We start from the raw sequence: 22,814 nt of genomic DNA, 5'->3' as shown, positions 1-22,814 counted from the left end.
CTGGGCTCTCTATTCTGTTCCCCTGATCTATGTGTCTGTCTTTGTGCCAGTACCATACTGTCTTGATGATGACAGCTTTGTAATAGAGCTTGAAGTCTGGAATTATGATGCTACCAACTTTGGCTTTCTTTTTCAACATTCCTGTAGCTATTTGAGGTCTTTTCTGGTTCCATATACATTTTAGGATTTTTTGTTCCATTTCTTAGGAAAAAAAAAGATGTTTTTTTTAACTTTTTTTTTTATGTTCAGCATAACAGTATTCATTATTTTTTCACCACACCCAGTGCTCCATGCAATCCTTGCCCTCTATAATACCCACCACCTGGTACCCCAACCTCCCACACCCCCTGCCACTTCAAACTCCTTAGATTGTTTTTCAGAGTCCATAGTCTCTCATGGTTCATCTCCCCTTCCAATTGCCCCCAACTCCCTTCTCCTCTCCATCTCCCCATGTCCTCCATGCTATTTGTTATGCTCCACAAATAAGTGAAACCATATGATACTTGACTCTCTCTGCTTGACTTATTTCACTCAGCATAATCTCTTCCAGTCCTGTCCATGTTAATACAAAAATGATGGTATTTTGATAGGGATTGCATTAAATGTGTAGATTGATTTAGGTAGCATATACATTTTCACAATATTTGTTCTTCCAATCCAATGAGCATGGAGCATTTTTCCATTTCTTTGTGTCTTCCTCAGTTTCTTTCGTGAGTACTTTATAGTTTTCTGAGTACAGTTTCTTTGCCTCTTTGGTTAGGTTTTTCCTAGGTATCCTATGGTTCTGGGTGCAATTGTAAATGGGATTGACTCCTTAATTTCTCTTTCTTCTGTCTTGTTGTTGGTGTAGAGAAATGCAACTGATTTCTGTGCATTGATTTTATATCCTGACACTTTACTGAATTCCTGTACAAGTTCTAGCAGATTTGGAGTGGAGTCTTTTGGGTTTTCCACATAAAGCATCATATCATCTGCAAAGAGTGAGAGTTTGACTTCTTCTTTGCCGATTCGGATGCCTTTAATTTATTTTTGTTTTCTGATATCTGAGGCTAGGACTTCTAGTATTATGTTGAATAGCAGTGGTGATAATGGACATCCCTGCCATGTTCCTGACCTTAGCAGAGAAGCTTTCGGTTTTCTCCATTGAGAATGATATTTGCAGTGGGTTTTTTATAGATGGCTTTGATGATATTGAGGTATGTGCCCTCTATCCCTACACTGTGAAGAGTTTTGATCAAGAAAGGATGCTGTACTTTGTCAAATGCTTTTTCAGCATCTATTGAGAATATCATTTGGTTCTTGTTCTTTCTTTCATTAAGGTATTGTATCACAATGATTGATTTGCAGATGCTGAACCAATCTTGCAGCCCTGGAATAAATCCCACTTGGTCGTGGTGAATAATCCTTTTAATGTAATGTCGGATTCTATTGGCTAGTATTTTGGTGAGAATTTTCACATCTGTGTTCATCAAGGATATTGGTCTGTAATTCTCGTTTTTGATGGGGTCTTCGTCTGGTTTTGGGATCAAGGTGATGCTGGCTTCATAAAATGAGTTTGGAAGTTTTCCTTCCATTTCTGTTTTTTGGAACAGTTTCAGGAGAATAGGAATTAATTCTTCTTTTTTTTCTTAAAGATGTTATTTATTTATTTGACAGACAGAGATCACAAGTAGGCAGAGGCAGGCAGAGAGAGGGGAAAGAAGGCTCCCCGATGAGCAGAGAGCCCAATGGGGGGCTCAGTCCCAGGACCCTGTGATCATGACCTGAGCCGAAGGCAGAGGCTTAACCAACTGAGCCACCAGGCACCCCGGGAATTAATTCTTCTTTAAATGCTTGGTAGAATTCCCCTGGGAAGCCGTCTGGCCCTGGGCTCTTGTTTGTTGGGATATTTTTGATGACTGCTTCAATGTCCTTACTGGTTATGGGTCTGTTCAGGTTTTCTATTTCTTCCTGGTTCAGTTTTGGTAGTTTATAGGTCTCTAGGAATGCATCCATTTGTTCCAGATTGTCAAATTTGCTGGTGTATATTTGCCCATAATATGTTCTTATAACTGTTTGTATTTCTTTGGTGTTGGTTGTGGTCTCTCCTCTTTCATCCATGATTTTATTTATTTGAGTCCTTTCTCTTTTCTTTTTGATAAGTCTGGCCAGGGGTTTATCAATCTTATCAATTCAGAGAAGCAGCTCCTAGCTTCACTGATTTGTTCTACTGTTCTTTGGTTTCTATTTCATGATTTCTACTCTGATCTTTATTGTTTCTCTTTTCCTGCTGGGTTAAGGCTTTTTTTGCTGTTCTTTCTCCAGCTCCTTTAGGTGTAGGGTTAGGTTGTGTATTTGAGACCTTTCTTGTTTCTTGAGAAAGGTTTGTATCACTATATATTTTCCTCTCAGGACTGCCTTTGCCATGTCCCACAGATTTTGAACAGTTGTGTTTTCATTATCATTTGTTCCCATGAATTTTTTCAATTCTTCTTTAATTTCCTGGTTGACCCAGTCATCTTTAGAAGGATGCTCTTTAGCCTCCATATGTTTGGGTTCTTTCCAAATTTCCTCTTGTGATTGAGTTCTGGCTTCAGAGCATTGTGTTCTGAAAATATGCAGGGGATGACCCCAATCTTTTGGTACCGGTTGAGACCGATTTGTGACCCAGGATGTGATCTATTCTGGAGAATATTCCATGTGCACTAGAGAAGAATGTGTATCCTGTTGCTTTGGGATGGAATGTTCTGAATATATCTGTGATGTCCATCTGGTCCAGTGTGTCATTAAAGGCCTTTATTACCTTGTTGATCTTTTGCTTGGATGATCTGTCCATTTCAGTGAGGGGGTGTTAAATTCCTCTACTATTATTGTATTACTTTCAATGTGTTTCTTTGATTTTGTTATTAATTAGTTTATATAGTTGGCTGCTCCCATGTTGGGGCATAGATATTTAAAATTGTTAGATCTTCTTGTTGGACAGACCCTTTGCATATGATATAGTGTCCTTCCTCCTCTCTTATTTTAGTCTTTGGCTTAAAATCTAATTTATCTGATACAAAGATTGCCACCCCAGCTTTATTTTGATGTCCATTAGCATGGTAAATGGTTTTCAGTCCCCTCACTTTAAATCTGGAGGTGTCCTTGGGTCAAAATGAGTTTCTTGTAGACACCATATTGATGGGTTTTGGTTTTTTATCCATTCTGATACCCTGTTTCTTTTGATTGGGGGCATTTAGCCCATTTATATACTATTGAGAGATATGAATTTAGTGCCATTGTATTGCTGGTAAGGTGACTGGTACTGTATATTGTCTCTGTTCCTTTCTGGTCTACTACTTTTAGGCTCTCTCTTTGCTTAGAGGACCCCTTTCAATATTTCCTGTAGGACTGGTTTGGCGTTTACAAATTCTTTTAGTTTTTGTTTGTCCTGGAAGCTTTTTATCTCTCCTATTTTCAGTGATAGCCTAGCTGGATATAGTATTCTTGGCTGCATGTTTTTCTCATTTAGTGCTCTGAATATATCATGCCAGTTCTTTCTGGCCTACCAGGTCTCTGTGGATAAGTCTGCTGTCAATCTAATATTTTTTTTTCCCAATCTAATATTTTTATCATTGTATGTTACAGACTTCTTGTCCTGAGCTGCTTTCAGGATTTTCTCTTTGTCACTAAGACTTGTAAGTTTTACTATTAGATGATGAGGTGTGGACCTATTCTTATTGATTTTGAGGGGAGTTCTCTGTGCCTCCTGGATTTTGATGCTTGTTCCCTTTGCCAGATTAGGGAAATTCTCTCCAATAATTCTCTCCAATATACCTTCTGCTCCCCTCTCTCGTTCTTCTTCTTCTGGAATCCCAATTATTCTAATATTGTTTCATCTTATGGTATCACTTATCTCTTGAATTCTCCCCTTCATTGTCAAGTAGTTGTTTGTCTCTCTTTTGCTCCAGAGCTCTCTTGTCTCTTTACTTCTCCAAACAAGTTTTCTCAAATATCCTCTATGCCTTTTTTGAGCCCAACTTGCTCCTTGAGAATCATCTTCTGAACTCTAGATCTGACATATTGCCTATGTCTGAATTGATTAGGTCTCTAGCCTTCAGTACTGCCAGTTGTTCTTTTTTTTTTTTGGTGGTTAGTTTTTCTGCCTTGTCATTTTATCCAGATAAGTATATATGAACAAGAGAATGAAATACTGAAAGTGTGGCAAAGGCCCCAGAAAAATGTACACTAACCAAATCAGAAGATACACCGAATCAGGGGGAGAAGATAGGGGGTAAAAAGAAGTTTAAAAAAATCTTTAAAAAATTTTTTAAAAAATTAAGAAAAAATATATATTAGACTGGTGAATAGAATAGTGCCAACCACTTGATTTGGGGGTGTATTTTGGTCTTAGAAGAAACTACCTTGCAAAATTTTAAAGAAAGAAAACATATATATACAAAAGTAAGGGTAAACACGATGAAGGGATGGGATATGACTGTAAAGATGATCATTTTTTTAAAAATTCTAAAAAAAGGGGTTGGTAAGTTGGTTGGGAAAGGAAAGAAGAAAGTGGAGAGAATTTGCTCAGGCTGGAGACTAGAACAAAACCCTGTGCTAGATTTAGGGTATATTTTGATCTATTAGAAGAAGTCATATCCCAAAATTTTTTAGAAGAAAAAAAACCCTATTTATATAGAAAAATAAAGTTAGATACAATGAAGGATAAACTATGACTATAATAATGAAGGTTTAAAAAGATTTTTTTTTAAAGATTTTATTTATTTATTTGACAGAGAGAGATCACAGTAGACAGAGAGGCAGGCAGAGAGGCAGGCAGAGAGAGAGAGAGGGAAGCGGGCTCCCTGCTGAGCCGAGAGCCCGATGCGGGACTCGATCCCAGGACCCTGAGATCATGACCTGAGCCAAAGGCAGCGGCTTAACCCACTGAGCCACCCAGGCGCCCCTAAAAAGATTTTTTAAAGAAAGGTATTGTTAAGACAAACTAGTTAAAAAACGTTAAAAGAGGAAAGAGGAAAAGTTAAAAAAATTAGAAAAAGAAAAAAATTTATAAAATTTAATTAACTTTACAAGACTAAAGAATCATGGGGAGAAAGCCATGAATTCCATGTTTTGCTTTCCCCTCCTCTGGAATTCCGCTGTTCTCCTTGGTAAGTGAGCTTGGTCTTGGCTGGATTTCTTGCTGATCTTCTGGGGGAGCGGCCTGTTGTAATGATTTGCAAGTGTCTTTGCTGGAGGCAGAATTGCACGGCCCTTACCAGGGGCCAGGCTAAGAAATCTGCTCAAGTTCGTTCTCGGAGCTTTTGTTCCCTGAACGCTTTCCGTAGAGTTCCAGCGGTCGGGAATGAAGATGGCGGCCTCCCAGTCTCCAGCCCAGAGGAGCGGAGAGCTCGGTGCCCCACTCCTCAGTGCGCCCCCAGAGAAAAGCGATTCGTCCCTACCGTCTCCCTGGCCTCTGGCCATGTTCCGAGCTCACCCGGCCTGTGACCGAGCGTCTCTGTCTCTGGTGCACAGCCCTGCCTGGAGTCTCCAAACCCAGCAGATCCTGCCGCTCTGCTCTTCCGGTGGAGGAAGGTGAGTCTCCCTGGATCTGCCACTTGTGGGGTCCCTGCTCACAAAGCGGTGGTCCAGTTGTGCCACGGGTCACAGTTTAAGGTAACCCCGAGCTGAGAGCTCACTCCTTGGCTCCATCTCTCTAGCTGGTTTCCACACTCTAATACCTGTGAGCTCTGCGACACTCAGACACCCCCAATCCTTCTGTGACCCCGCAGGACCTGAGACCACGCTGTCCCTGTGAGGGCTTCACCCCAACTTAGCCTCTGGAGTGATGTCCCTCAGTGGAGCAGACTTCTAAAAGTTCGGATTATGTGCTCTCTTGCTCCACCACTTGCCAGGAGCTGCCCCTCCCCCCATGGTCTATCTTCCCGTCACTTCGGATTCACGTCTCCCCACGACTTCCCTTTCAGAAAGTGGTCGATTTTCTGTTTCTAGAATTGCTGCTTTTCTCTTCAATCCCCTCTTGGGTTTGTAGGTGTTCGGGATGGTTTGATAACTATCTAGCTGATCTCCTGCGACCTGATGTCATCTCAGCCTGCTACTCCAAAATCTTGCTCCTCCCCCACCCAAAAAATGAAAAAATATATTTTGTTCCAAAACTTCATGTTGAACACTTGAGATGTAATCATACTCTGAGTCTTTTAGTATCTGGGTGGAATCCTATTTTTTTTTTTTAAGATGACAGCTTGGGGGGCCGCCTGGCTGGCTCAGTGGGTAGAGTATGTGACCCTTGATTTCAGTATTGTGAGTTCCAGTCCCACGCTGGGGGTAGAATTACTTAAAAAAAAATAAAATCTTAAAAAAAATGACAGCCTGGACTGGGATAACCTACACTTCCTTTTTCATAAGCTTCTGTAACATGACAGGAAACACACTGCAAAGTGTAGCTGGGTTTTCCCTTCATTCACTAATGTTTTTAATAAACCCCTCAGAAACCTCTGGAAAGCAGAGGAAGTTTCTGAATGGGTATTTTTCTTTTCCACTCTTCCAAAGATCCTGTCAGCTGAATATTGCAAGATTGAGGGAGCTTTAGTTCTTTGTTTCCAGTTAAAATCTGTTTGTCCAGTTAGAGACACATGGGCCCAACAATAAAACTATGGCTGAAGTTTATGATCAGGAAGAGGCCAAATGCCACTTGTCAGCTAAGAGCTGTGCTCGCTGGAATGAAACATTGCATTTCTGAAGTGCAACTGAGTTGTACAAGGGTTTGTTGGTATCTCTGATGATAAGAACCTTGGCAGTGTTGGCTAAAAGGGTGGGGTGAGGAACAACTGATTGAGAAAACTATGCTATGCCCTTAAATGTGGTAATAGGATCTCCCTAGATAGACACGTAGTTTAACTCTTTTTTAAAAAATTTTATTTATTTGTTTGACAGACAGATTACAAGTAGGCAGAGAGGCAGGCAGAGAGAGAGAGTGGAGGAAGCAGGCTCCCTGCTGAGCTGGAAGCCCAATGCGGGGCTCGATCCCAGGACCCTGGGAACATGGCCTGAGCCGAAGGTAGAGGCTTTAAACCATTGAGCCACCCAGGTGCCCTTAACTCTCTTAATAATAACACAGAATAATTAAATATGGCAGCCCCATAGCGCACTCCCCTGCAAAACGGCTACATGAAAATCCCATCACCTCCCATGCTCCACCACCCCACCAAAAAAAGCAGTAGGATGTTGTGATTTACAAAGAAATAAGAAAAGTGGATTGAACATTTTTGAAGTCATTCAAGAAGTGAAACTGATCCAAGACAAATGGTGCATTTGAATCCTATAAAAATAAAATCAGAGGAAAGCTATGTCCGAGTCGTAGCCTAGAATCCTAGAGTATAAGTTTAGATATGTCCATTGAGTTCATCCTCTCCAATGCTGCTTCCAGTTGGAGAAAATGGAACCCAGTGAGGGCTATGGCTTGTCTTCCTCACAGTTTTTTAGCTTCACGAAGATCAGAAGCTCAGATCCTAGGACACCTCGTTATGAAACACTACCAATGGGTTCTTATTTTGTTTAAATGGGACTTTACGAGACAACTGTGTTGTGACAGAAATGTGGCTTAATATGGTCTTGAACCCAAAGACTTTCTCTCTTATCTGGAAGACTTAAGAAACAAACTAATTACATATACAGAGCCATAGGAAGAACTATATGATAAGCGCTAGAAGAATTCATCATTCAAGCTTGTCATGGAGTGCATTTTCTCTCAAGTCAGAATCTCCCAATTCTAAAAGCCAATAACAAGGCAATCTCACAGCTCAGCAGTAAAGCTACTTTTAAATCTAGAATGAGATCATTGGGTTCAATAGACAGACTCAAGTATCACTTAAAATTGGGCCTGCCTGCGTGTAATAGACTTTGGATCTTGGCTGTGTGTTACCATAACTTCTCTGCCATCCTCATGGTGTGTGTGTGTGTGTGTGTGTGTGTGTGTGTGTGTGTGTGTGTTTGTCTGTCTGTCTGAAAATGAGTTCTGAAAATGTTCCAAGTGAACATTTGTTTCAGATTTCCTGGCATAGCTAAGAATCAGTTGCAATTATGCTTTGAACTTATATCCTCCAGTTTTCAACCTTGTCTTCATTGTTCACATGAAAGCCAGAGTCTTTTTCATTTATTCATTAAGGAAATATTTACTGGAGAGTTATTGTGTTCCAAAACACTGCATCAGGTGTTAATAATTTGAAGATGAAAGGGGCTTGACAAGCGAGGGACTTGGCCAAGGATTATCCACTCACCTATCTTGTCTGTCCAAGAGTCACTCGTGAGCTGGAAAGTACCTTGTATTTCCTGTTGGAGCCAACATTCTGCCAAGATCAGATCTGTCGAAAAATGCCAGGTAACTGGATCTGACAGATAATTAGCTCAAATGTTCCTTTTTAGGATAATGTTGATAGCAAATATAAAATAATGTTTGAAAATTAAATTAATAAAAATGATGTGTACTAATTACCCAGTGGTTGCTCAGGGAAACAGGGATCAGGTGCATTTCCAGCCCCCCTTCTGAAGGAAGCATCTATTTTGATGGTCTTTTTCCAGTCTCAACAGACACATCTGTCTTGCTGATGTTCTATTACCTGCATTCACAATAGGGAGCTGTGCATTATTTTCATTCCCATTCCTTTTCATCTTATCTTTTAAAAAAAATTGATTAATTTCAGAGAGAGAGGGCTTGGGGGGCAGAGGGAGAGGAGAGACTCCCAAGCAGACTCAGCACCCAGCATCACCCTGAGATCGTGACCTGAGCTGAAACCAAGAGTCACGTGCTCAGTGGGCCGCGCCACCTAGGCAGGCACCTTTTTAAAGGAGCAGATGATCTAGCCTATCAAGTCCAGCTCTCATTCTTCCACAAAACAGTTCAAAATGAGGCTAGTCCCATTGTTTTAGCCACCTTGTGAAGGCTACATGAAAAAGCTGAATGAATTCTGCATGTAGCGAGTTAATAATCTCAAGAGGGGCTAACTTGTCCGAAGTCTTCGCGTCCACCACAGGAATCCCAGACCCTTTGACATGGCGATGTATTTGGATGTTCAACCAAATGCCACAATTGCAGCCACAAATGTACCTCTCTCTCTCTCTCTCATTTTAACACTACTCTATTCAAATGTAGTGATACCATCTACATTAGAGATGAATTTGTAATTTCCATTCCTTGGATTTGCATGTCAATCTGTCTTATTTTATAAACTATGAAGTTATCAGATTACTTACAGTATTAGAATTTTATCGTGAAAGCCAGTTGGCTGTGGAGTGTGTGTGTGTGTGTGTGTGTGTGGTAGGGGTGTGTGAAAAATCAGTAGACTTTTCTTCAGGTCTTAGAGAGACATCTGTGTTTAAATTGGGTTTTTTTTTTACTTCCAATTTTTTAAGTTTGATACTAATGAACATTCATGGAAAAGTAGTAATATATTTTCAAAAGACTCAGTTTACCCTTAACATGTAAACTATAATCATATAAGGAGCAGAAGACCTTAATTTGTAAGCATTTGAACACCTTACAACAAAGTTCCAGTAATTCTTTTTCATTAATTCCACTTAAATTTTTCTAATCTTAAAGAATTTTTCTAATTTAAAATATATTGTCATTAATTCCTCTTAAAATCATAAAGAAACTTTTCTAACGAATTCAAATGTTCTTTTTTGGTGGCTATTTATTTGTTGACTGTATTTATTTACTAAAAGGTAACTCTAGCATAAATACCTGTGTGAACAGTTTATCTAATGGAACAATGCCGTTGATGACATTTTCAGTACTTTTCATTTTGCCTATTAACAGCCCAAACCATAACATTCAGTTTTTGAGACGGTGTCCCTACTTGGCACAGAAGTCTACACGAGAGCTCGTTTCATTTGCCATTTATTCCAATAACTTGACAACAGTTATTTGCATCTAACTCTAACAGTATTTGTACAAGTACTTTCAAGCTAAAACTGCTAAAAATTTCCAATACACATGCAGTTCAAGATATTTACAAAGTAACGTATTTATTGTAAAGCGTGTGACTCTAAGCTCTTTATAGGATGTGAATACAGGAGTCACTCTACCCTCTACGAAAACACGGCCACATCTGAGAGAGGCGATTCTGCTGGCGAGAGTCCTGTGCTCAATTGGGTTGAAACGGGTTGAAATGGGTTGGCTGCTCTAACTGTACAGGAATGCTACTGTGCCATCATGGAATCGCCCGATAGCTCAATTCACACAAAACAGCCCCAGAGTTTCGGGTACAAGCCCTTAGCAACCAAGAGACCCGCAGCACAAGCAGCACTGGCGGAACACACTCTTATTCTGCAGGTGGGCTCTGCATTAAGCAAAGTCAAGATTGAAAATCCAAACACACAAAACCAATAAAGTAGAGGGATGACTTGTATTCTAAGATGGTCTTCTGCTTTATGAAAGTATTCACAAGTTTTGTCTAAGTGGCAGTTCCCCTGATGCACTGAAAATACAGTTTGATTCACAGAACTTCAGTTTACATGTGACTTTTTGCACAACCATTGTGAGAAGCAAAGTAACGCCTATATACAGTACTGAATTTTCTCTCTCAGGATCTAGGTAAGTGTCATATCACTGTACTGGAAAAGGACACTTAAGCCGAAGTGTTACCTTTTGAGCCACTAAAATATGGAGCAAATACTGCCTCTAAAACAGTTTTGGGACTCAACTTTATAGCATAGATCTTTAGATAGCCCAAGTACATAGCTATCCAGAGGCCACAATGTTGGGCCCTATCCTGCAGAAGTTTGTTTTATTTTTGTGGATTTTCCCCCTTTTTAGCTGTGTAATTTTAAAGAGATGTTAATTGTGGTTACACTGTAGCTAGTCTATTTATGATGTCTCATTCTTATACTTCATTGCACAGAATCACCTTTAAAAATGCAACTTCCTGCATTTCATTACTTTTCCCATTGTTGACCCGGGGTGATTTTCATTCAAATAAGATTCTCTTTTATTAGCTGTAAGCTCCCTGGAGGGTGGGTGTTGGGGGGGGCAGAGATCCTGTCTACTCTATTTCTGTCCCCCCTCGGCACACATCATAGAGCCTGGCACCTAGGAAGCAAGCTCTCAATAAATATTTATTGAATGAATGAAGGAATGAAGAAATCATTGAATTGGGAGAAACGTCTGGAAAGCTTTCTTCACTCTAGCATCCAATCCAGTATGTTTCTGGAATATGTACAATCAAAATGAATTTCCAGAATCTGAAAAAAATCACAGAACCTCTGTTGTTCCCTATACATTTTTTGTTTTGTTTTTGGTAGAATCCACTAAAATATGGAGCCCTTGATGACATAGACAGATTTAGAAAAATTAAATCACCTTAGAGGTCAGAGGGCAAAGCAGAGAAAATTGAAGAGTGTTTCCTTACTCACCAACTGCTAGAGGGAACTAAAAAGGCACACAGATTGACCAAAGTCCAAAACCAAATCAAGCTGTTGGCCATGGTGTCCAGACCCAGAAATAGTACTTTTGAGTGTTGCAATATAAACTTAGCCACAGGTATATTCAGAAACAGTGAAGGCAATTCATTAAGAGCTAGAATCGAAGGAAATTACCATTTGCCATTTTGTAGGGCCAGACACATAGATCTGTTCCAGGCAGGGCCGGGGGAGATCACACTCCGTTGGCTGCAACCATTTCGCTGTGCCGATGCTCATACCCATTACAGGTTGCATAGGAACTATAAGTGAAATAGCAAAATCCAGCTGTAGGAGACAAAAACAAAATCCGAAAATAAAATAGCACTTGAGTGGATAAAGCAAACCAATATATTCAGTGGGCATGCTCATAAGTTAATAAACGTAAAAGCGTTCGTGATTGTGTTAGGAAATAAAGCTTCAGAGTCTACGGTGTATGATGCCTTTAAACGAAATAGTCTGAACCGCATTCGAACAGTTCAACTTAAAACCTAATACAAATAAAGTAAAAATCTAAGGAGCATGAGAATCTGGATTTATACCAGAATTAACGAAGTGAGAGAGTTAATGAATCTGCCTTCTTCTGGGAGGCCTCTTTAGGATCATGTAACTACGTAAATATTAAGCTGTCTCTATTTAAGATCAATGAATGGGTTTTTCTATGGATAATGGAATGACTTTCCTTTCAGGTGAATAAGGGCAAATGCTGAAGTGGGGTCACTACCTCAGTAGTTCTAGCTGGATGTGTAGTTGGAACCTAAAAACTATTCACAGGATATGTATCCTAATTTGCCTTTATAATCACTTCCCAAAATACCTACCTCGGTATTCTGTGTTTATCATTGCACCAAATGAGAGCAGCCCCAAGAGGATTTTTGAAACTCTTACATGTATATATGTGTGTGTTTGTGTGTGTGCGTATGTACGTATATATGTGTGTACATATATGTCTATGTATGTGCATACATGCATGTATATGTACACATATTTGCATGCATGTGTCTATATGTATGTATATGTGTGTACATACATGTGTGTATGTGTACATATATGTGTATATAGACACACACACACATATATAGATACTTCACTCAAGGAGGAGATGGTTTTTCCGGGAGCTGTCTCCAAGTTCAGTTACCAGAACACTCTCTCTCTTCTTGTATGCAATGTAAAATCTCAGTACATTAACTTTCTTGTAGATCATTTCGTGCCACCATTTTTTACCTCAATCTAATGGATTTGGAGAGGAATTATGATCTCTAATCAAAGAGGGAACATGTTAGATTGTCCCTTTCGCTATTCAGAGATTTTAGGTTGTTAAAGGCATTTTTCCCCGAATGCCCTTTACGTTTAAATATACATAATTGACATAATTGACTTCTATTGTTAAAAAAAAAAAGATATTGTACCAGTAATTCTTAATCCAAATCATTTGGACTTAAGTAATTTCTAATTGAAAAGCCTATCACATGAATTGTTTATGGTGACAGACAATATACTATTAGTCATTTTAAAGCTCTAAAAGTGAGTTATCAGGATCCACTTCAATCTCCACATGATAATAAAGGATTATTATGTGCAGTAACCTATTTATGAAAAGGAAACAGTGTGCTTCTTTCAGACGCCATCAATTGCTTTAATAAGGAATTGAAAAGCGGGGCTACTTTACATGCAGATCACCGTCCCAGTTGCATAAGGATTTACAATAGACAAAACAAAACTATTTTTTGTTGTAAAGAAGGGCCGTTTGTTTAAATCGCACAATAATGTTTGCATCTAAAAATTCTTTACAGGCGAATAAGGCTTCATAAACGTTACATAGACTTGGTTAGTTAAAATCATTCTAACGCTAAGACCAAAATGAAAGGCTTGCTGGAGCTGACCAGGAAAAATTCAATTAACCACATGCCTAAAGAAGGCAGAAGAGAAAAGATGTTTCCTTTCTTGGTTTAGGTACTTTTTAATTGATTTGAAGATGCAAATAGTACATGATCAGATAGCACCCCATTAGTGCTCCCATAAATGTAAGAGGAAAACACCGCTTTCCCAGAAAATGTGCAGATTGAGGATTCGGAGCCTAATCTTTAATCCTAAAAGAAATAGAAAGCGATGCACACATTTGTTTCTGCTGCCTTGAATTTGCAAAGAAGTTAGTTGGGATGCTTGAATCTCACCTTTGAAGGGTTCCTTCAAGGTATTTAATGGCTCATATGTTTTTATTAAATGAGGTGTGTGGCGGCCTCTACTGGTGTGTGTTTATAGAAAATGTTTCAGTAGGCAGAAAAAATACTAATTTCAATTAAAAAGTTAGAAATACACACTCTGTCATTGAAATATACAAAAATATCTAATTTAATGCAGAAAAAATATATTACACGTTGTGTAATGCACTCTTAATTAGGAAAATAATCTAAAACACTGACCACGTTAGTGTAAAATGATTTACGGAAGGGCATTAATTGTTCAATTCACTCTGAGATTGGGTTAAATATATTTTATTAATGAATTACTAATCCCGACTGAGGCAGTTTCTTACCTCTAGTCCACTGTTAAATCCCCTTAGTTGACTTAAATAAAATCACTTAGAACAAACCCAGAGGAAAGGAAATATTTTACAGTTAAATCTCTAATAGTCCTACAACTAGAATCATTTGATGACAGGCTGGTTTCTATAACTCAAGCAAACTGTACGTTGACTTAATAGAGCTGACATTTTGATCTATTTTACAGTGTTTTTAATTTCAAAAATACAACACATTAAAATATGTTCAATTTATCAAAGCTAAAAGCAACATTTAAGTAATGTACTTAAAGTGCAAAGGCACTTTAACACAAAGAAGTGATGCCTAGTGGCTATACTTGGTAACTGAAGACGGAAATACCATATATCATTATTTACAAAAGAATTTATAGTCTCAAAAGATCTTTGGAGATCTTCTACAAAATACACTGAATATCCATTTTTATGTGAAAAGTCTGCTTACTCTTTCTTCATTCATTATAATCTCCTCTTCCCATTCCCACACTGGAAAAATCAAAGAAGAAAAAAGAAACAAAACCATAAACAAAATATATGAAAAAAATGCACTGTAGAAACATTCATGTTCACTGATGATTCCTAAGGAGAGAAGGGAAGGTGGGGGGAAGAGAAGGCGGGGTGGGGGGAGCAAGAGAGAAATAATTTAAAGGAAAACTCGGAAAAGCAGTATCATTGCTTCACCCCATCCCCCAGACATTTTCAAAGTCCCCCACTGATGCCGAGAGAGAGAGAGAGAGGGGACGCAAACACGCACAAAAGCAAACGCGGTGTCTCCAACAGTCTGGAGCAGCGTCCTTGGAAGCGGGAGGGTTGTAAATGGTTTCCGTTCACAGCTGACTGATTGCAGTTTGTTTCTCCAGAACTTCGAGGTAGTCTGGCTCTGATTGCGGCTTAGCTCGCAGTAAAGGGTGGTCGGGCTTTGACTGCCCCACAAAGCATTTCCTGGGAGTTCCGTATAAAACGGTTTTATTGATTCTGTCCTGGTTTTGGCGTCGAGATTCATACGAAGGGGCGAACTGCCTTTTCGGTAAGGTACAAAAGTTATAGTGGACCAGTCCTGCACTGGGAAGTTCCTTGACTCGCTCAGCGATGTTCTGATACAGCAGCTCGGGCTCCCTCGGCGTGGCCTGCTTCTCGAGCAACTCAGTGGCACTTATCGTGTACGCCAGCGGGGCCGGCTCTTCTTTCTTCTCCTCCAGGTTGCCATAGCTGAAGTCTTGCAGGTTTCGGTAATAGGCTACCGGGTCTCCTTCCTTCTGCATGTAGATGGGGTTCTGGCACATCTGCCCCACGGGCGGGGGGATGTAGTTATAGACGTGGCCGTCTGTTTTGTCCTGAGCCTCGGTATTGTAAGACCCATACTGCAGCTGGAAGGAGCTGACGTCTAGGTTGTTGGAACTCCTCGGCACGCTCGGCACCCCCTTTCTGCGTTTCAGGACAAAGACGAATAAGCCGGCCCCAAAACAGACAGATAGGATAAAGACAACAAGCAACCCTAAAATCAGGACGGAAAGTGGCACTTCAGTGTGGAGCTCTGGGTAGGAACTGGGAGACACACTAAGCGACCGAGGAGTGTCTGTGTTGTGATTCATGGACAAAACGGTTCCGTCTGACAAGTTCGGGCTGTCGGGACAGATAGCGTCCCTCCCCAGAAACTTCAGGATCTCCCCCGCGTGCTTTGCGGGAGATTCGCAGGTCACCTCGTTGATGATGACGGGGGAATTGGCATGTTCCGTCCAGTCCTTTAGCCCCATGATGTCACAGGTGCAGTCCCATGGGTTCTCTTGCAGATCTATCTGGATAAAGGCCGGAAGCTGATCCAGAACCCCTTTCACAGGCAGGTGAGAAAAATGGTTGTTTCTCAGATTCAGCCTGGTGAGGGCCGTTCCCCCAAATATGTTGTCAGGTAGGGAGCGCAGCAGGTTGTTATTCAGAAACAGCAGCTGGAGGTTAATCAAAGCATCAAAGGTCAGTGGCTTAATCTCCTTGATGACGTTGTACTCTAAATAGAGATACTGCAAGCTCTGCAGTCCGTCAAACATCGAAGGGTACAGCACTTCCAGGTAGTTGCCATTCAGGTAAAGTCTGCGTAAACTGGTCAGGTTTGTGAAGGCACCTTCCTGAATGACCGCGATCCTGTTGTTCCCTAAATGCAACAAGTCCAAAGAACTGTATTCTAGGAGGTCGTTCTTGTAGACAGTTTGAAGATAGTTCCCTGTCAGGTAGAGCTTCTTTGGACTGGTAGGTTTGGGCTGCAGGTCGGAGATGTTCGTGAACTTCCTTTCTTGGCAATTTACGTTGAGACCGTTGTCGGAGCTCTGAGAGGTACAGACGCAGCTGCTGGGGCAGGTGAGAGGCACGGGGGACTTGGTCTGGTATACCATGATGGGTCCGAAGCTCTGCCTGTCCTTTGACACGGTGACCCGGGGAGTCGGGCGATTTCGCATTTTGGGGGGTCGGCTGGCTTTGGGCGCCCTGGTTGGGTGGAGAGCGGGATTCATGGTGGGCGACAGCCTTTGGACGTGCGTGTCGGCATGGCCGCCCCTCTGGCCGGAGTCGCCGGTGCTTTTTCTGGGACAGAGATCTTGCCTGGTCAGCTGGGTCACGTCTTTCCCGTGCAGCCGGAAGGGAGTCTCACAGACGATCTCCCCGACGAACACGGTTATGGTGTCCAGCCAGGCCTTGAGAGGGAGCAAGTCACAAGTGCAGTTCCACGGGTTCTCCTCCAGCTGGATCTCCATGATCCCGCCGATGTGCTCAAGGACGCCGGCGAAAGGCATCACCTTCAGCCTGTTCCCTCTCAGGTCTAAGTGGGTCAGCAGGACGAAGCGGAACACATTGCTGGGCAGCGACAGCAGAAGGTTGTCATTCAGGATGAGCACCTTGAGCTTATTGAGCTTGCTGAAGGCCCCTGCCTCGATGGCACTGATGTAATTGTAGTCGGCCTGGAGGTACTCGAGGTTCTCCAGGCCCAGGAAGGTGTCTTCCCTCAGCACCTCGAGCTTGTTGTTGTTGAGGTGCAGTCTCTTGAGGGTTTTCAGGCCGCTGAACGCCCCGGTTCGGATCTCCTGCAGCCCGTTGTTGCCCAGGTGGAGAGTCACGGCGTTGGAGTAATTGACGAACTCGTTAGGGTACAGTCTCGTCAGGAGGTTTCCATTGAGGAAAAGCTGGTAGATTCGATACTGGGGGGGCTGGAGCAGGCTGACGGTTGTAAATCCTTTGTTTTCGCAGTGAATATTCAGGACGTTTTCCTTCTCTTCGCACAGGCAGCGGATCTTGCAGATGTCTTTGGCAGTTTTGCGGCTCTCCGTCTGTAAGATCCCGGCCACGGTTAACACACTGAGGAACCAGACGCCGCTCAGCATCTTTAGGCACCGTCGGTGTCAGTTCAGGTACCTACAGGCAAACCTTGGGGAAGGGTGCCGGAGAGAGCAGGATGCGGGGGAGAGAGAAACAAGGAAGCCCGATTAAAATGGCAAAGCAAGGGGGCGGAGTGGGAGGCAGGGAGAATGCGGGGAGTGGGCAACACGGCAGCATGAAATCACTGCGTTCGTTTCTCAAAGCGGTTTCTTCTCGCCTCGCCCGCCCCCTCCCGCCCGGCCCCCGCCAGCCCACCCACACGCGCGTCCCGGAGCACACATGCTTGCACCTGATTTCCCGGCGGGGCGCAGCCAGCCGCGGAGTCATTAGTAATCGAGTTGTCCTACTAAATCCAGCCCATCACCTCCTCCCCTGGGGCATCTTGAAGAGATCTCGGGCGGCTCGCCCGTCTTAGCTCGCAGCAGAAAACGCTTTACTTTTTTTTTTTTTTTTTTTTTTTGAACTGCGCAAAAAGGGGGTGGGAAAATCGGGACTGGCGGTGGGGGAGGGGGAGAGGATGGAAGAGCAAAGACAGCGCGGGGTGGGGGTTACTCACACATCAGGAGAAGACGGGACCCCTCTCCTCTGCAGTCCGCCAGTAGTTTAGCATCTTCGGAAAGAGAAGAAGAGCAAGGTAAAGGAAGACGCCGCTTCCGGGGGGATGCCCTGCTTTCTGCCGGAGGATTTAATTTGGCAGGGTTGGGGGGGGGAGGGGTGCGCAGGAATTAGAAATCCGGCAGGCCGCAGGGGAGGAGAGGAGGGCCCGAGCGGCGGGAGGCCGAGGCGACGGGGACCCGGGGGGTGCGATTGCGTAGGGAGGTCGGGGAGCCGGCCGGCCCCGGCGGGCGGGCGGGCGGGCGGGCGGCGGCGGCGGCGGCGACGGCCGAGCCTGGGCGCGCGCTTCCAATCCGGCGGCGGCGGCGGCAGTGCGCGGAGCAGTTTGAATTTGAGAGGTTTTGCAGGCTCCCCCGGACAGGGCTGGGGTGACGTCACGCGGGGAGGGGGCAGGCGGCGGATCGAGGGCGCGCGGTGGGGGAGGGAGGGGCAGATGCTTCCCTTCCCTGCGAGCGGTTTGCAAAGCTCAAATCCGGGCTGCGTCAGTTGCTTCTGAACTACTCCACCTCCAACCCGGCGGGCGGCGAGCCGCTGCGAAGCTCCGGGAGAGGGATTCTCCGGGAGGGGCCCGGCGGAGGGGCTGGGACCGCAGGGACTCCTCCGGCCTCCGGTCCCTTCGACTGGTTTCTCCCACCTGCGACTCCCTCCTGGCCCTTCCGGGGGGGGGAGGTCTCTCCCAGTGAGAGAGGGTGTGTGTGTGTGAGCGTGTTTGTGTGTGCGCGCGCGTGTGTGAGTGTGTGTGTAGGAGATGTGCCTCTTTGCCTCAGGACAGGGGCGCTTGTGCTCCGATGCTCTTGGTGCGGAGTGGGGGTGTGCCCGCTCCGGAGTGGCTGTGTAGGAGGGCGAAGAGGGGCTTTGTGCTTTACAGACCGAGCTTTGTTTCGGCGCTGGGAGAATTACTTTCCGGGCGGTGACTGGCCAAACAGATACTTGCGGGGATTCTGAAAGCCAGCTCAGCGTCAGAGAGAAACCACACCAAAACCATTCTCCTCGAGGCTGAGTTAGGCAGATGATGAAGTTTAAACGTGTGCTTTTTGCCTGCAGGAAGGAGAAGTGGGTGTGAGAAAGGCCCTGCCAGGCTGAGCCTCACTTGGCGGGGTGTGGGAGCCCAGGAGTGGGGGGGGGGGCGCCCGGAGGGGGCCTAAGCCTCCAGGAGGCATTTAAGTGCCAGGTGTTGGATTTTTGCCTTCATTATCTCTCGCCTCCTGAATTATCTTAAGGTCCCCTGGAACCAGGTGGCTCCTGGTGTGGAGTCCATCTGCAGGACAGGAACGTCTGCTGTTGCCCGGAAGGGCCGGGGGCAGCCTCTTCGAGAGGCAGGAGAAGGCGGCGATGGAAGAGAAGGGGGCGAAGCGACGCACTGAGGCTGCGCCTGTCCCGCGGAATACTTACACTTGCTTTCCCCGCCTCTTCAGTCCCAGCCTGCTGCGGACAGGGTCGGCACAGGGTCCCTTTGCTGGGCCACATTTGGAATAGAGATAACCCCACCGGCAAAACGAGCCGCCTGAGAACGGAAAGCCTCCTGCTTCTCCCCACCTGCCTCCCCGGCAAGCTCAGGCTCTGGATCGTTCGGCCCGCACGGGCTCTTTCCTCCCTCAGAAGGGCTCTGAGAGTCTGCAGACTTAGGCATTAAGACAACCTGTGGCTCCGCCAGTCTCCTCCAGAATGTTGCTAATGGCTTTCACCTTGCCCTCTGCTTTTCCTTTGGGGAAGAGCCTTGCCCCTGACGTGGAGAGCCCTCTCCCCATCCTGTAATGCTTGCTTGGTGTTGGGCAAGATCCTTTCCCTCTGGGGCCTCAAATTTCCCTTCTCTGTGCCAAAGGGCGGCGGGGAGCTGAGCTGTCCCCGGCGGGGGAGGGGCAGCTGTGATGGCCTCCCACTCGCTATGGCAGTCTCCTCACTGGGTGCGGAGGGATGCGTGCCCGATGAAGCTTCCTTTCACAGCAAAGGGGCACTTGTTCCTCCGTATTTCTAAATATTACACGTAGTTCCTAGAGAGATGTGGCTTATTCGTTGTCATTCATTTAACAAAACATTAACTAATTAGGTTAATATTTCATGGAGGCAGAAGCCAACATGAGAGCTGGACAGGACTTTTGCAATCAGATTCATCTTACAGATGAGGACGTTCTTCCACCAGAAGCGCTGACTTGCTTAAGTTCAAGCATCTATAAAATGAGAAACCGAACCCAGGGATCCCGAGTCCTGGGCCAGGAACTTTCCCCCAAGCTCACTACTGCTTAGTGTGAACTGGAGAAGAACCGTCTGCCTACACTTACAGAGTGGTGCTGGTGTCTTACCTGAATGTGTGCTTTTTGAAAAAATTGTATTTGAAAGTGAAATCCTAAATATTAGTTTTAGTTCGCAAGCAATTTCCTGCAAGACCCTGACGACGCTGTCAGGACTCCTTGAGGACAGCGACGATTTTCTTAAGAATTTCAGAGGGAGAGGGAGAGACAGAAAGCGGGCAGATAGATGGGGGCAGCTCGAAATCCGTGAACATTATTATTTAGAGTGAAAGCCAGGCGGAGGTAAGCTGGCTGGAGCGGGGGGCGACACTGGGAACCCGGAGATGGTGTGACACATCTTCCTCCCCTGGTTAGCTTCCGACCCGGGTCGGTGGACTCTCGCACTACTCCTGGGCCTCTTGCCTGCTGTCCCTGAGCCTCCACAGCCGCTTTCCGCAAACACGGTTACAGGGAACGAATCGGCCTCAGCCCGAGAGAAGCCCTTCAAGGAAGTTTCGTCCGGCCCCGCGTCTCGGGAGGAACCGCCGCGGCACCCCGCTAGGGAGAGCGGGCTTGGACGGCGGCGCAAAGCTTCTGGGCGAACGGGGAGCCCAGAGGCGGGGAGCCCAGAGGCCCACGCTCCCTCTCCTCTCCGGGCCGAGGGAGGCAGCCGCGGGGACTCCGTGGCCTCGAGCTCCCTCGCATCTGAGTGGAGCCCCGCGCGGGTGGCGGGGGCTTGCACGGCGCGCGGGGAGGGCCGGCGGGGTTAGAGCCCGCGCCGCCCGGCCGCCCGCCAGGCCTCCAGGGGCTTAACGGGAGTGCGGCGGGCCCGCTGCGGAGGGGTGTCAGCCGCCCGGCCGCCCGTCTCCCCCCAGTCGCGGCAGGTACGGTTCCCGGAGGCCGCGTCCGGCGGCCAGCGCGCCGGACGGTTCCCCGCTCTCCGGGCACCGGGCACCGGGCACCGACCGCGAGCTCAGCCCTCCTCGCCCTCCCCCGGGCCGCCGGACGCCTCATGCCCGGCGCTGGGGTCCACAGCCGCGACGGCCACGCGCGCTGCCTTCGCCCCGGCGACCGTCCTCCTCGGGGCCCGCGGTTCGCAGCCGGCTCACGGGGACGCCCGGCCGGCGGTGGCCCCGGAACCTCGCGACGCCCCGGAGCCCGACCACGCCCGCGCGGGCAGTCTCGGAGCCGGCGAGCCCGGGCGGGCGGGGGCGGCCACCGAGGGGGCGGCTGCCGGCGCGCGCGGTCCCCGGCCGATCGCGCCCAGGCTTCCCGCACCCGACCACCCACCCGCGAGGGGAGGCGGCGGGCAAAGGCAGGGGGCTGAGCGCCGCGTTCCCGAGCGCTGAGAACTTACCCGGCGAGCGCGCCACCCGCAGCTTCCCCCGGAGGCGGCCGCAGCACCGGCCAGCCGGGAGGCGCGGGAGCCGGCACAGCCTCGGACCCGCGCGCCCGGGAGCGGGGGGCTCGGCGGCGAGCGCGGGCGGCGCCCCCAAGGGCAGGCAGATCCTCACTGGAGCGGCTCGCCGCCGGGCAGCGCTCCTCGCAGGCAGCAGGGAGGGAGCCGAGAGGGAGGGGGGAAGGAGCGCGGGGGTGGGGGATGGGGGGCGGGGAGGCAGGCGCGGCCGCCCCTCTCCCGCACTTATCAATCACCCTGCAGATCAAATGGCCCCGCCGCGCTCCCGGGAGGGGCCTGTGGCAGCCCACAAAGGAGCCGCCGCTCCATCTCTCGGACGAGCGCCGCGGAGCGCGGCTCGCGCCTCTCGGCCCCTCGCGCCTGGCACTCTGCCCCGCCTTGCAGCGCCGGCCGTGGGCTGCGGCCGGGACTGGGTCAGGAGAGATGAGGATGGCCCTCGGTCGGTACCAAATCCCCCCGGGGGACTAAGACCACTGGGCGGAAGGTGCAGACCACGGGGAGGCCGCGAGCCCCGGAGCTGGACGCCGTCCGGGACGGCTGCTCCCCTAACTAGTCCGCGCCCAGTCGCCGGAGTTCGGGGGCCGATGTTTAAGGACCTCCTACGAGGATGGCCAACAAGGAATTTCCATATAATATGGAGCGAAGCGCGGCTTGGGCAAACGTGTTAACAGAAGCAAGCCCTTAGCAGCGTGCCAGTCCCTGTTTTCGTTTGATTCTTCCTATTCTGCGCGACGTGGCCCGGACCGACGGCGCGCACTGTGCCCCCCCCTTCCTTTCCCCTGGGGTTAGTAGTCCAGGTGGCTGTGATGCGACTACAGGAAGGCGCTCAGCCGAAGACTCACTGTAGTTCCAGAGGGAGGTGCGGGGCTCGCCAGGAACGTTGCCGCTGACTTCAAGACCTGCCTTCCCCAGGGTGTTCGGCATGAACTTGCACTTGTGTTCGTGTCAGCGAGGAAGAGGGAGTTTCTCTGAAGGGCAGAAGACATTTCCCCCTCGATCCGGGAGGAGGGGGGCCTTCAGGAACGCCCTCGCCGCCTCTGGTCCTTCCTACACCCCCTCCAGAGTCTGTAAAACCCCCAATTGTTCGAATCTGCAGTTTGATGATGGAGAAGGGGGGGCGATGAGAGGGACCCCAAGTTAGAGCAAACATTAGCTCTCCCGCTAATGAATCTGCTTTAGGGTTTGTGTGTTTTCAAGGTTATTTCCTATACAATGAAGCCAG

General features: G+C 46.8%; 1 protein-coding gene across 2 annotated transcripts; it reads right to left on the bottom strand.

Moving 5' to 3' along the window:
- Positions 1–13,912: 13,912 nt before the first annotated feature.
- SLITRK2 (SLIT and NTRK like family member 2) lies at positions 13,913–21,722 on the bottom strand. 2 transcript variants are annotated; one of them, XM_032331152.1, is made up of 3 exons: positions 21,533–21,722; positions 17,889–17,942; positions 13,913–17,380 (listed from the first exon to the last, which is right to left on the bottom strand). In XM_032331152.1, the coding sequence occupies exon 3, from the start codon at positions 17,335–17,337 to the stop codon at positions 14,800–14,802; it is 2,538 nt and encodes an 845-aa protein (XP_032187043.1). In that variant the 5' UTR covers positions 17,338–17,380; positions 17,889–17,942; positions 21,533–21,722; the 3' UTR covers positions 13,913–14,799. The 2 variants fall into 2 exon arrangements, with proteins under 2 accessions (XP_032187043.1, XP_032187042.1); XM_032331151.1 differs by lacking the exons at positions 17,889–17,942; positions 21,533–21,722 and adding an exon at positions 17,622–17,725.
- Positions 21,723–22,814: the final 1,092 nt, after the last annotated feature.

This window comes from Mustela erminea, chromosome X (assembly GCF_009829155.1).
Source record: "Mustela erminea isolate mMusErm1 chromosome X, mMusErm1.Pri, whole genome shotgun sequence".
NCBI classification, from domain to species: domain Eukaryota; kingdom Metazoa; phylum Chordata; class Mammalia; order Carnivora; family Mustelidae; genus Mustela; species Mustela erminea.
This window is presented reverse-complemented; position numbering and strand designations above follow the sequence as displayed.